This window comes from Gobio gobio, assembly GCF_949357685.1.
Source record: "Gobio gobio genome assembly, chromosome: 11".
In the NCBI taxonomy this organism is placed as follows: Eukaryota; Metazoa; Chordata; class Actinopteri; order Cypriniformes; family Gobionidae; genus Gobio; species Gobio gobio.
The window spans coordinates 8,531,684-8,545,551 of record NC_137104.1 but is presented as its reverse complement, the minus strand read 5'-3'; the positions used below and the strand labels follow the sequence as shown (position 1 = coordinate 8,545,551).

The following is a 13,868-nucleotide window of genomic DNA, read 5'->3' as shown; positions in this document are numbered from 1 at the left end:
AAAAGAGACTTGTTTTTCTCTCTCTCCGCATAATTGAGCAGCCGGTCCAAAATACTGGAAATATAGGTCTGCCGTGCGAATATGGACGTGTCTTCGTATAGAAGAAACGCCTGCGCAAAAAACACTATTACAGAAAATGTCAAAGCTTTGAATGTCAGACTCCGCGCTAACCTATTTCTGATATTACAGAAATGTCACTGTCCTCATAAAAATACAGCAACAATACAGTTACAGAATGTTACTGGTAATTTCTCTATTATTAACCTATTTTTCACATCAATATGCTTATTTGAATATTTGCAAATCAGACGCTGGAAAAACAAAAGGTGTTTATTTAGAAAAAAAAAGACATGCATGCTCATGTGCCTTGCCTTTCACAAACAATGTTTTAAACAAGGAGGAAATGCCAGTAGCGCTGTAAATAAAACAAGAGCAGAGGTAGAGGTAAATAATATCTGGCTGCAGATTTTTCCTGTCTTGCATTGTGCTGCTCCAGCCACAAGCATGTGGAATTGCATAATAATTGTGGCTCTGAACCTTACAGTTTACAGTTAGTCTCTTAAAACCTTAAATTACTGCAACTGTGAGTGTTTCAAAAGCATGGTTTTTATTTAGGGAGGAGAAGAACAGAACCTTCGAAAGCCAATATTGAAACCGCCGTGGCATTTACTGTGCCTTTAATTGTCTTTGGATTCAAATAAAAACATTTGATGAGCCACCTCTGTTTGGGTCAATTATTTCAATTCAAGCGCTGGCATTAAAACCGCATTTAAACAGCCAAACGGCTGCTTGAAAATATCTGAGAAGTCTTAAAGATCTCATCATCAATGTTCAGGTTAAAGAAACTGCAAGATGCTAGACCTTTGGCTGAGACCGTAATGCCATTCCTGAAGGAAGAGCCAGATTTCCGACATGTCATATTTGCAGGTGGTCATAGTGACACAACGTCCGTGTTGGAAAGCATCCGTTTATAAAGGAAAGGACAATTATTTGAGAATTTGTGGGTTTCATTGAGACAAAACACTCTCTCATCCGTGAAGCTGCTGGGTTATTTTCACAGAGCTGCATGATACTGTATCAATTTTGGAGTGGATAAAATCTAACACTGGATTTTCGAATCACTCCAAATGACCATAAAAAGTTGCCAATTCAAAGAAAATGAAATAAATGAAACAGGAAATGTGTTTTTTCATCGTTTTCAAGTTCCAAAAACAAAATTAATCCCGTCTTGGCCACAAACACAATATCAGCGTGTTTCTCGTAGTTTCCCAAAAAACCCATCTGGTCCATGTTAAGTTTAATATAAAAAGCTCATTCAGATATAGCGAGCGTAGATGCAAACTTGGCACGGCCGACCCCTCACACCCCCTCTGCCCGCTCTCAGGTCTAGACGCTATATTGGAAAATTTCTAGCACACCACAAATACAAAAGGAATACTGCTATTCTTCTTGTAGGAGAAAAACTTTACCTGTTTTAGGGGAATCGCTAGACTGCACTGAGGTTACGTCACCTAATGAGAAACAAATGCTGGCGTAGGAATATAACTCCAGTGTTTCATTAATGACTAACTAGGTCAATATGCCTCGTTGTGCTGCGGGAAACCGTGCCCAGATCTGTGTGTCAATCTAGGCGAGACCAGGCACAAAATACACCAAACAAGACATTACATCGATCTGAGCTCTGCGGCAGTGAAGGGAAGTCTGTGATGGGGATAGTGTGAATGTGAACGTGGGGGAAAGGTGGACAGAAGAGAGAGAAATTAGACAGCAGTCATACCCACCAGCAGAAACTGGGTGAACTCCCCGTAGTTAAGGTGCTTCTTCCTCTCGGCGCCAAAGTGAAGCTGAACAAATTCGGAGTTCCAGTTAAAGGGGATGTGCTGGTGAATAGTGGTCTGACCGAAAACCTGTTTCACATCCTCTGAAATCAGAGATAAGCCTGGCGTTAGAAATGGCATTGTTGAGGATTGAGTTACAAAAACGACGCATTGTTAGACTTCTATCATTGTACCAGCAAAACGCATCCAAAAGTAAAGCTTATTTAGAAACACAAGGTATCAAACTGATTGGTTTTTTTTTTCCATTTAAACATGTAAATACGCAATTATAAAGCATTGTGATAAATGTAAAAATAATCATGATGTAATGTATCACATAATATAAAAAGTTATTATAAAGATTCTGCACTATTTGTAGTAAATAGTACACAAAAAATGTAATTCCATCAAATTTAAATGAATAATCCTTACATATTTTAATTGAATAATGAAACAATCCTTAATAAATTATTCAATTAAAATATGTAAGGATTGTTCAATTCAATGGAATTTTACTATTAATTGAAATTGTACAGAAAGTCAGATGTTCTTGCTCTTTGGATCATCTCAAATCATACTTAAAAATATGATCATCAGGTTATGGCGTTCATTAAATCAAAAATACTAAGAAAACACTAAAACATTGTGATATTCATGTTAATTATTCAATTCAACTGTTCACTCATGCTGATGATATGATTAGTAAATAATGCATATATATACATATACATACATATATATATATATACATATACATACATACACATACATATATATATATATATATACATATATACATATATATATACATATATATATATATATATATATATATATATATATATATATATATATATATATATATATATATATATATATATATATATATATATATATATATATATATATATATATATATATATATATATATATATATATATATATATATATATATATATATATATATATATATATATATATATGCATGTATGTATATGTATGTATATATATATAATGTGTAATATGTGTAATGCAATATAAATAAATATATAATTATAGTATTTAAATGGTACATCTTGCTCAGATTTGTTTGAATTTGAAAGCTGCTTATTTTTACGATTTTCTTGGGTCCAAAAAAATGATGTGTCATTTAATATAAATATAGAATTATATATATATATATATATATATATATTATATATATATATATATATATATATATATATATATATATATATATATATATATATATATATATATATATATATATATATATATATATATATATATATATATATATATATATATATATATATATATATATATATATATATATATATATACATACATATACATACATATATATATATTAGTACTGGGCATCGATTAAAACATTTTTACTAATTAATCACACTTTTTTCTGTAATTAATCGCGATTAATCGCAAGTTTTTAATATTTTACGTTTTTAATATTTTGATATTGTAATAATTTCAGTTACTCTCCAAATTAATGTATAAACAATTTAAAGACAGCATATTTTAAATATGTGTTGTATTGTCATATTTTTATGAATGAAGGCCAGTATCACTGATACTAAAGTGTCTATGAAACATTAATGACGTTACATTACAGTATAACTGAAAGCTCCCAATTTTAACATTTATTAGGCTTTAAAAAAACAACTTTTAATTTAAGTGAACTTAAAACAATCTTTACATAAACCCAAAATAATAAATGTTATATTTACCCATGGCCTTCCCTGTTATAGATATACAGAAATTTAATAGTTATCTTTCTTAACTGCATAAATAATAAATTAAATATAGATGAATCATCATTAAAGCTACAATTTTCTGTTCCCGTTGTTCTTTGATGAACATTAATGACAGGCATCATCAGTGCTACTGTCACTTTAAGAACAGCCGCGGATCTCACGCGCTGTCCCGCGCATCTCATTTCCTCACAACTCTTTAAGTTCATTTAAGACGTTATTTAACTTATTTTCAGACTCCTAATATTAGAATACTCAAAATCCTCTGTGTTATTGTTTTTTTCAAGAGCAAAAGAGAACTCGATGTGAGCAGGAAACTGACGCGAGTCTATCTATGCGTCGAGTGTGTGTGTGTGTGTGTGTGTGTGTGTGTGTGTGTGTCCCTTGATTAGCTGACATGAGACGCATCCACACAGACAGGACACTGACACACACACACACACACACACACACACACAGGACATTGGCATACAGCGCGTTCGCTTGTGTCTTGTCGCGCTTGGAAGCATTTACATGAATAGGAGCGTGATGATCATGTAACGCTAAGCAAAAATGGATATAAAAACGGACGCTGCGTTATTTGCGTTAAATATTTTAATTGCGTTAAGCTGAAAAAATTAATCGCCCGCGTTAACGCGTTAATTTGCCCAGCCCTAATATATATATATATATATATAATTCATTATTTTCCTCAAAATTCTACAAACAATTCCCCATAATGATAACGAGAAAGAAGTTTGTTTGAAATCTTTGCAAACGTATTAAAAATAAAAAAACGAAAAAAAATATTCACAGCCTTTGCTCAATACTTTGTTGAAGCCCCTTTGGCAGCAATTACAGCCTCAAGTCTTTTTGAGCATGATGCTACAAGCTTGGCACAAATATTTATGGGCAGTTTCTCCCATTCTTCTTTGCAGGACCTCTCAAGCTCCATCAGGTTGGATGGGGAGTGTCCTTGCACAGCCATTTTCAGATATCTCCAGAGATGTTCAATCTGCTTCAAGTCTGGGCTCTGGCCGGGCCACTCAAGGACATTCACAGAGTTGTCCCACAGCCACTCCTTTGTTATCTTGGCTGTGTGCTTAGGGTCATTGTCCTGTTGGAAGATGAACTTTTGCTCCAGTCTGAGGTCCAAAGCGCTCTGAAGCAGGTTTTCATCAAGGATGTCTCTGTACATTTCTGCATTGACCTTTCCCTCGATCCTGATTAGTCTCCCAGTTCCTGCCGCTGAAAAACATCCCCACAGCATGATGCTGCCACCACCACCATGCTTCACTGTAGGGATGGCATTAGCCAGGTGATGAGCGTTGCCTAGTTTCCTCCAGACATGACGCTTTCCGTTCAGGCCAAAGAGTTCAATCTTTGTTTCATCAGACCAGAGAATTTTGTTTCTCATGGTCTGAGTACTTCAGGTGCCTTTTGGCAAACTCCAGGCGGGCTGTCATGTGCCTTTTACTGAGGAGTGGCTTCCGTCTAGCTACTCTACCAAATAGGCCTGATCTGGTGGAGTGCTGCAGAGATGGTTGTTCTTCTGGAAGGTTCTCCTCTTTCCACAGAGAAACACTGGAGCTCTGTCAGAGTGACCATCAGGTTCTTGGTCACCTCCCTAACTACGGCCCTTCTCCCCCGATTGTTTGGCTGGGCAGCCAGAGAGTCCTGGGGATTCCAAACTTCTTCCATCTATGGATGATGAAGGCCTTCAATGCTGCAGAAATCTTTCTGTACCCTTCCCCAGATCTGTGCCTCAATACAATCCTGTCTCGGAGGTCTACAGACAATTCATTGGACCTTATGTAGACAGGTGTGTGTCTTTCCAAATCATGTGCAATCAACTGAATTTACCACAGGTGGACTCCAATCAAGTTGTAGAAACATCTCAAGGATGATCAGTGGAAACAGGATGCACCTGAGCTCAATTCTGAGTGTCATGGCAAAGGCTTTTTTATTTTTAATACATTTCCAAATATTTCAAACAAACTTCTTTCACGTTGTCATTATGGGGTATTGTTTGTAGAATTTTGAGGAAAATAAAACATTTAATCCATTTTGGAATAAGGCTGTAACATAACAATTTGTGGAAAAAGTGAAGCCCTGTGAATACTTTCCGGATGCACTGTATATACAAACATTTATGTTACATGCAATTAATCGATTTGACAGCACTAGCAATTTTTTTACTAAATTTGTAAACAGAAGTGACAAAATACATCTTTGCATTGAAGAACAGGACAATAAAAGCTAAGAAAAATGGAGTTGAACATTTTGCTGAGAAGCATTCCTCATGGAGCGCAACAAATCCAACAGGCTTTTTCCCATTTATGTCAAATTATATACAGTACGCAGTCGTTTAGCAGATGCTTTTTATAGTATTACAACAGAGTTCCACTGTGGAGCTACTCCAGACCTTTATTTTATCAGTGTTTATGAACCTGTCAACACTTCTCAGTCCTTCTTTCGTTATATCACTTTGGAGTTGCATGGCAGCCTGCAAGTTTATTACCTCTAATTCACCTAATTGAAGTTGAAGTTGAAAAAATTGCTAGTCATTCATTAATTAAAACCTCAATTTTCCAAACCCTTAAAAAATAACCCTTCATAATGTGACTTGCAATGACAGGGTTTATTAAATGGTGAAAAAAAGACTGTTTAATGTAACAGCAAGAGACCTTTAATGCTTTTAATGACATTAAGAGGGTTATAAACGGGAGTCTCCAGTTCGCTTTAACACAGAGCAGCATTTCATTTTCCTACCCTCTGTAGTGCATCACAATAAAGTGATTTTGACATGACCATAATCTTAGTCAGAAGTTATTTGCTATTTACTTTGAGGTGATTGCAGCAGTTGAAAAACAGGTGTATGAGACAAATACTGCCTATGCATTCTCATTACAGCTCAACCTAGACATATACTACTGACGGCATGAGCAACAAGAAACCTTTGAACAGCACTGAAACATAACCGAGTCTTATGAATATGAAGTACGCATATGTGCATGCATTATCTGATCTTATTTCCTATTGACTAACACAGGTTGATGAAAGTCTCTTTCTCTCCGCCTAGGCACTTTGGGTAGTGCATTTGAAATGAGCTGATCTGACAGGTCTCGCCTACAAAAGGCAAATTAGACTATTAAGTCAATTAGGGAAATTTAACGCATGAGACACACACATGCATTCTTCTTGTGCCAAGTTCATTTGCAACATGAATGTAACTGCAAATGCAACTTCTCATACTATTGGTGTATTAACATCCTTTGTTCTTAGTCTTGCCTGGATTCAAATAACCACAATCAATGTACAGCGGAAGATTATACTGATGTCTGTTTGAAATCGATCTGCATTTTAAAGATCTCTGACAGTGGCTGAATAAACCGGATTAAGAGTTGTACCTTTACTGATCCTGTAGTACTTTGCTAAGTGACAGGAATCTGTCTGTCTAAGCAAGCTTTCAGATTAGACTACTTAACATTAGTCCTTTGTTTTGAGGTCGGTGACTGAACATTAAGGTGCTTTGGAGATAACCTAATATATGATAACCTAATTGATTATGCAGTCATCAATTCATTTTCAAACTAATCGAAATTCCTGTGATGAAAGTACAATCTTAAACTAAAAACACACTAAAATGTCACTCACTTTTTATCATTTAAATGTGCAAAACAAAATGGGTAATCTCACCGAAAGTGAAGTGCCTAAAACCTTAAACTAAAAACATCACACCCTTTTATGGTAGAACTTTATTTTACAGTTCCCCATGTACATACTGTGCTCTTAATACAGTAATTACAATAACTAAGTACATGAAAGTACATGTACTGTAAAATAAAGTTCAGCCCTTTCTACCATTTAAATGTGAAAAACAAAACAAAAAAAGAACAAAACAATGCACATGTCAGTACAGGTATTGTAAAATAAAGTGCAATTCTTATCATTTAAATGTGCAAAACAAAACATTTTGTATTTTCTTAGGTAACTACATGTACTGTAAAATAAAGTTCAGCCCTTTCTATCATTTAAATGTGAAAAACAAAACAAAAAACAGAACGAAACAAAACAAAAACAAAAAGAACAAAAAAACTAAACTGAACAAAACAAAAAGAACAAAAAACTAAACTGAACAAAACAAAAACAAAGCAAAGCAAGACAGAACAAAACAAAAACAAACAGAACAGAACAGAACAGAACAGAACAGAACAGAACAGAACAGAACAGAACAGAACAGAACAGAACAAAAACAAACTAAACTAAAATGAACAAAACAATATACACATACTGTAAAATAGAGAGTACAACTCTTTTATCATTTAAATGTGCAAAACAAAACACAAAACAAAACAAAAACAAACTAAACTAAACTAAACTAAACTAAACTAAACTAAACTAAACTAAACTAAACTAAACTAAACTAAACTAAACTAAACAAAAAACTGAACGAAACAAAACAAAACAAAAAACTGAATTAAACAAAACCAAACAAAACCAAAAAGAACAAAACAAAAAGAACAAAAAAACTAAACTGAACAAAACAAAAACAAAAAAACGTAAAAAAACTAAACTGAACAAAACAAAAACAAAACAAAACAAAACAAAACAAAACAAAACAAAACAAAACAAAACAAAACAAACAAAACAAAACAAAACCAAACAGAACAAAAACAAACTAACTAAAATGAACAAAACAATATACACATACTGTAAAATAGAGAGTACAACTCTTTTATCATTTAAATGTGCAAAACACAAAACAAAACAAAACAGAACAAAACCAAACAGAACAAAAACAAACTACTCTAAACTAAACTGAACAAAACAAAACAATTGAAAAAAAGAACGAAACAAAATAAAACAATGTACATGTAAGTACACATACTGTAAAATAGAGTGAATCTCTTTTATCATTGAAATGTGAAAAACAAAACAAAACAAAGCAAAAAACAAAACAAAAACAGAACAGAACAGAACAAAAACCAAACAGAACAAAAACAAACTAAACTAAACAAAACTGAACAAAACAAAGCAAAAAACTGAACAAAACTAAACAAAAAACAGAACAAAACAAAACAATTGAAAAAAGAATGAAACAAAATAAAAACAATGTACATGTAAGTACACATACTGTAAAACAGAGTGAATCTCTTTTATCATTTAAATGCGCAAAACAAAACAAAACAAAACGGGTGTTCTTACAGAAAGTGAAGTGCCTAAAAACTTTTAAATGTGGAACATTCCCTGTAACACAAAGCTTTTGAGTGCCTTAATAAAGGACACCAATGTCCAAAAAACATTTATATATACTATTAATAATTAACAGATTAAATAGCTTTTCTGCCAGGTAATATAATTTGACGTAGGCAGTTTGGCGTTGCCAAGCAACACAGCAGCTAGGCCCATTTTTACTTTTATCAACGTTCAAACGCAGCTCATCCAATCAGATTTCAAGCCTTAACTCTGCTTTATAAAGAGCATTGTACACTTACCAAAAGTAGCCATGCCATTTCCAGTTTTGTCGAAGAGCTGGAAGGCGACCATGAAGAGAGCATCCGGAGCACACAGCACCGACTCGAAAGCCAGAAACTCCTGGAAGGAGATCAACCTGATGGAGACAAACAGACTTACAGCCTACATATTGTGGACACTTCACTCCACCAGCCTGGCATTACATTATTGAATGATGAGAGGGTATCACTCGCTGATTACTGCTTCTCGTCGCCAAACAAAAAAAGGTAGCACATATTTTCATTGTGAACACTTGACACTTGAGTGATTTGTTCAACTGTAATTATCAGCCTAAAATTATGATGTACAAAACATCTAAACACACAGTCCAGCTTCAATTCTAGGCCCAGAGATTAAGTGAATGACAAAACAATTTGACATAACAGGCAATTCAATGATCCCAATCTTGATTGAAGTGCTTCCAATTTGACTGTCAAATGTCATTACCTTACTGAAAATGGGACCAGTTCATATAAGACCCCCAGGATGGTTGGGAACTCAGTAAATAATGTGATTACAAGAGAACCAACCAACAAGTCATGCAGGAGTACAGTAAGGAAATGATCAGGAATTACTGGTATACACATACACTACCAGTCAAAAGGACACACAATAATTGTCATGGTGTTTTGATGTACAGGTTTATACTTAAAATGCTTGAAATAAATCATATATAAATATATATGTATATATTCAGTGGGGAGAACAAGTATTTGATACACTGCCGATTTTGCAGGTTTTGCCCACTTACAAAGCATGTAGAAGTCTGTAATTTTTAATCATAGGTACACTTCAACTGTGAGAGACAGAATCTAAAACAAAAATCCAAAAAATCACATTGTAAGATTTTTAAGTAATTAATTAGCATTTTTTTGCATGACATAAGTATGTGATACATCAGAAAAGCAGAACTTAATATTTGGTACAGAAACCTTTGTTTGCAATTACAGAGATCATAAGTTACCTGTAGTTCTTGACCAGGTTTGCACACACTGCAGCAGGGATTTTGGCCCAGTCCTCCATACAGACCTTCTCCAGATCCTTCAGGTTTCAGGGCTGGCGCTGGGCAATACGGACTTTCAGCTCCCTCCAAAGATTTTCTATTGTGTTCAGCTCTGGAGACTGACTAGGCCATTCCAGGACCTTGAGATGCTTCTTATGGAGCCACTCCTTAGTTGCCCTGGCTGTGTGTTTCGGGTCGTTGTCATGCTGGAAGACCCAGCCACGACCCATCTTCAATGCTCTAACTGAGGGAAGGAGGTTGTTGGCCAAGAACTCGCGATACATGGCCCCATCCATCCTCCACTCAATACGGTGCAGTCGTCATGTCCCCTTTGAAGAAAAGCATCCCCAAGGAATGATGTTTCCACCTCCATGCTTCACGGTTGGGATGGTGTTCTTGGGGTTGTACTCATCCTTGTTCTTCCTCCAAACACGGTGAATGGAGTTTAGACCAAAAAGCTCTATTTTTGTCTCATCAGACCACATGACCTTCTCCCATTCCTCCTCTGGATCATCCAGATGGTCATTGGCAAACTTCAGACGGGCCTGGACATGCGCTGGCTTGAGCAGGGGGACCTTGCGTGCGCTGCAGGATTTTAATCCATGACGGCGTAGTGTGTTACTAATAGTTTTCTTTGAGACTGTGGTCCCAGCTCTCTTCATGTCATTGACCAGGTCCTACCGTGTAGTTCTGGGCTGATCCCTCACCTTCCTCTTGATCATTGATGCCCCACGAGGTGAGATCTTGCATGGTGCCCCAGACCGAGGGAGATTGACCGTCATCTTGAACTTCTTCCATTTTCTAATAATAGCGCCAACAGTTGTTGCCTTCTCACCAAGCTGCTTGCCTATTGTCCTGTAGCCCATCCCAGCCTTGTGCAGATCTACAATTTGATCCCTGATGTCCCTACACAGCTCTCCTGGTCTTGGCCATTGTGGAGAGGTTGGAGTCTGTTTGATTGAGTGTGTGGACAGGTGTCTTTTATACAGGTAACGAGTTCAAACAGGTGCAGTTAATACAGGTAATGAGTGGAGAACAGGAGGGCTTCTTAAAGAAAAACTAACAGGTCTGTGAGAGCTGGAATTCTTACTGGTTGGTAGGTGATCAAATACTTATGTCATGCATTAAAATGCAAACTAATTATTTAAAAATCATACACTGTAATTTCCTGGAGTCTCTCACAGTTGAAGTGTACCTATGATAAAAATTACAGACCTTTACATGCTTTGTTTTTCCGAGAAGCCTTCATATATTTGGCATGATTTTACGATTATTTCATTAGTTCCTATACGTGCGATCACTTTACACAGTGAGGATTAACGGGTGCTATTGTTCGGCAAATAATCAAGTAAACCAGCAGAAAGATTAAAAAATTGATATCATCAAAGGGGAACACTAACAGCACTACTTCTGCAAATGACTAAAAGTTTGAATCATAATGGAGAGCATGACATTTGCTGAACATCAGAAAACACAAACATGCACACACACACACACACACACACACACACACGTATCTACCTCATCAAATAAGCAATTTCAGCATTCATAGGAAACCCAGGGGACCATGCAATCTAGTCTTTATTTAAGCGCAGTTCAAAGTTGCCTCAACTCCATTATGAATTTCACAAATGGATACAGCAATTACTCGAGGTCACTGCTAACGAGCAGTCCCAATGCATGCATCTCTAATTTATTTCAATTTCCAGGGAGCAATGATTACATTTTCGTGGCTACTCTAATTAATTTTGTTACTGATGAAATTCAAAGGAACTGAGAATTTGTGCGCTTCCAGCATGCCAAATCAGCCACATTGTGGAGTCAAGAGTAATTGTTTTATTAACTAAGCTGACAGTAGGAGAACAGGAGCCTGCTGTTTCAGAGTGGGTGGAGAGCTACAAAGGCGATCCGCTGGGCCCAGGCGTCGGTGATTAAAAACAAAAAGCAAGGAGAAATGATACAGATGCTGACGCTTTTACGAAAAGAAAAGTCTACCAAAACTCAGCACGTGCTATCAGAAATGTCCTACTTCCCACTTCTGAAGTCGTGATTAAGAGCTCAACGCATTCAAGTGCTTTGTTGTTGGAAAGAACAAGAATCATGGAGGACACCAAGGGCCTATCCCATGAAGCCGGTTCAGATGGCTAGCCAGGTATGTTTCAGTTTAGTTTGCGCCAACCCTGGGTTTTAGGCACCATGAAAGTGGTTTAGCATTTAGCAGTGTTCATCCACATAGTAACTTACGCTCCACGGCTAACCTGCTCCGGGGCAGGTTATGTTCCAGGTAAGAGATTTCAAACCGAAATCAGCTGTGAGCAAAGTGACATGTCTGATGCAGTGTTTCTACTCCCCCTGTTTCTACTCCAAATAGCAAATGATTCAGACAATATCATCTGGCTTTTAGAAATGCTTATTTAATCTTATTATTATAATAATTTTGTGTGATTTACATATTATTTATGCAATTATTATACCCTTAATCCATTACACATGTACAATTTTAGTTTATCAATTATTATTAAGCACTTAGTTTCAATAAATATACTGTCAAGGTAATATAAATAAGATTTAGAATCAATAGATCAAGCTAATGACTACATTTGAGCTTAAATGCCTATATCAACCTACACTATATTGCCAAAAGTATTGGGACACCCCTCCAAATCATTGAATTGAGGTGTTCCAATCACTTCCATGGCCAAATGTGTATAAAATCAAGCACTAGGCATACAGACTCTTCTACAAACATTTGTGAAAGAATGGGTCACTCTCAGGAGCTCAGTGAACTCAAGTGTGCTACTGTGATAGGTTGCCACCTGTGCAATAAGTCCATTCGTGAAATTTCCTCACTACTCAATATTCCACGGTTAACTGTTAGTGGTATTATAATAAAGTAGAATCAATTAGGAAGAACAGCCACGAAGTGGTAGGCCACGTGAAATCACAGAGCGGGGTCAGCACATGCTGAGGCACACAGTGCGCAGAAGTCGCCAACTTTCTGCAGAGTCAATAGCTACAGACCTTCAGATGAGCTCAAGAACAGTGTGTAGAGAGCTTATAATGGAATGGGTTTCCATCAGGGATGGAAATTAGCACCCGCCACCAGCCAAATGCGGGTGATTTTGTGTTGTTGCGGGTAAACTCGCTTCACCTACCGGCCACCGTGGCGGGTACATAATAGCATAATAGCATAGCCTACTGTTTCACCTAGACGGCGGACACTTTTAGAGGAGGCAAAAAAAATGTGGCGTTACAAATCAAATTCCCAATAAGTAGTAGAGAAGTTAATTTGCGCGTGGTTGCGTTTTAGCGGCTTTGTTGTCATAGCGGCGGAGTCTCGAGAGCATGAGCTGTAAACTTGCACGTTTTTTTAAAAACATATCGAGCTCGCGGCGCGTCCACCGTTTGAATGCAAGAGGATCTCCAGATATAGAGCTGAATAGAAAAAAAGATATAAATGGGTCTGTCCAGTAACTCGTGATTAACCTCAGGCGAACTGCACACTTTGCAGAGAAGCATTTCAGTTGCTCAGATTGACTTATTTAAAGCAGCAGTGGTAACACACACATCCGTGCTTCTAAAGGTATAGGCCTATTATTTTTTTAAATGGATAATATATTTATATAATATTCCATACATTATCAGAGCTTGGCAGACAGAATTATTATATACATTTTAGACAGGTTAATTAATAGATTATAGCCTAATTAATGTTATTATTAATGTACCATTTTAATCATACATAATAAATAATCCTGCCATATAAAGTTTGACATTTAT

The 13,868-nt window shown here is 36.2% G+C and overlaps 1 protein-coding gene across 2 annotated transcripts in view; it reads right to left on the bottom strand.

Moving 5' to 3' along the window:
* The window catches only part of slc25a13 (solute carrier family 25 member 13), a 70,016-nt gene that overhangs the window by 42,459 nt on the left and 13,689 nt on the right, over window positions 1-13,868 (bottom strand). For both annotated transcript variants that reach the window (XM_079828467.1, XM_079828466.1), the window contains 2 exons: window positions 9,067-9,182; window positions 1,782-1,921 (listed from right to left, as the gene is read on the bottom strand). In XM_079828467.1, coding sequence (XP_079684593.1) covers window positions 1,782-1,921; window positions 9,067-9,182 — 256 coding nt within the window. The remainder of the gene's footprint in view (window positions 1-1,781; window positions 1,922-9,066; window positions 9,183-13,868) is intronic.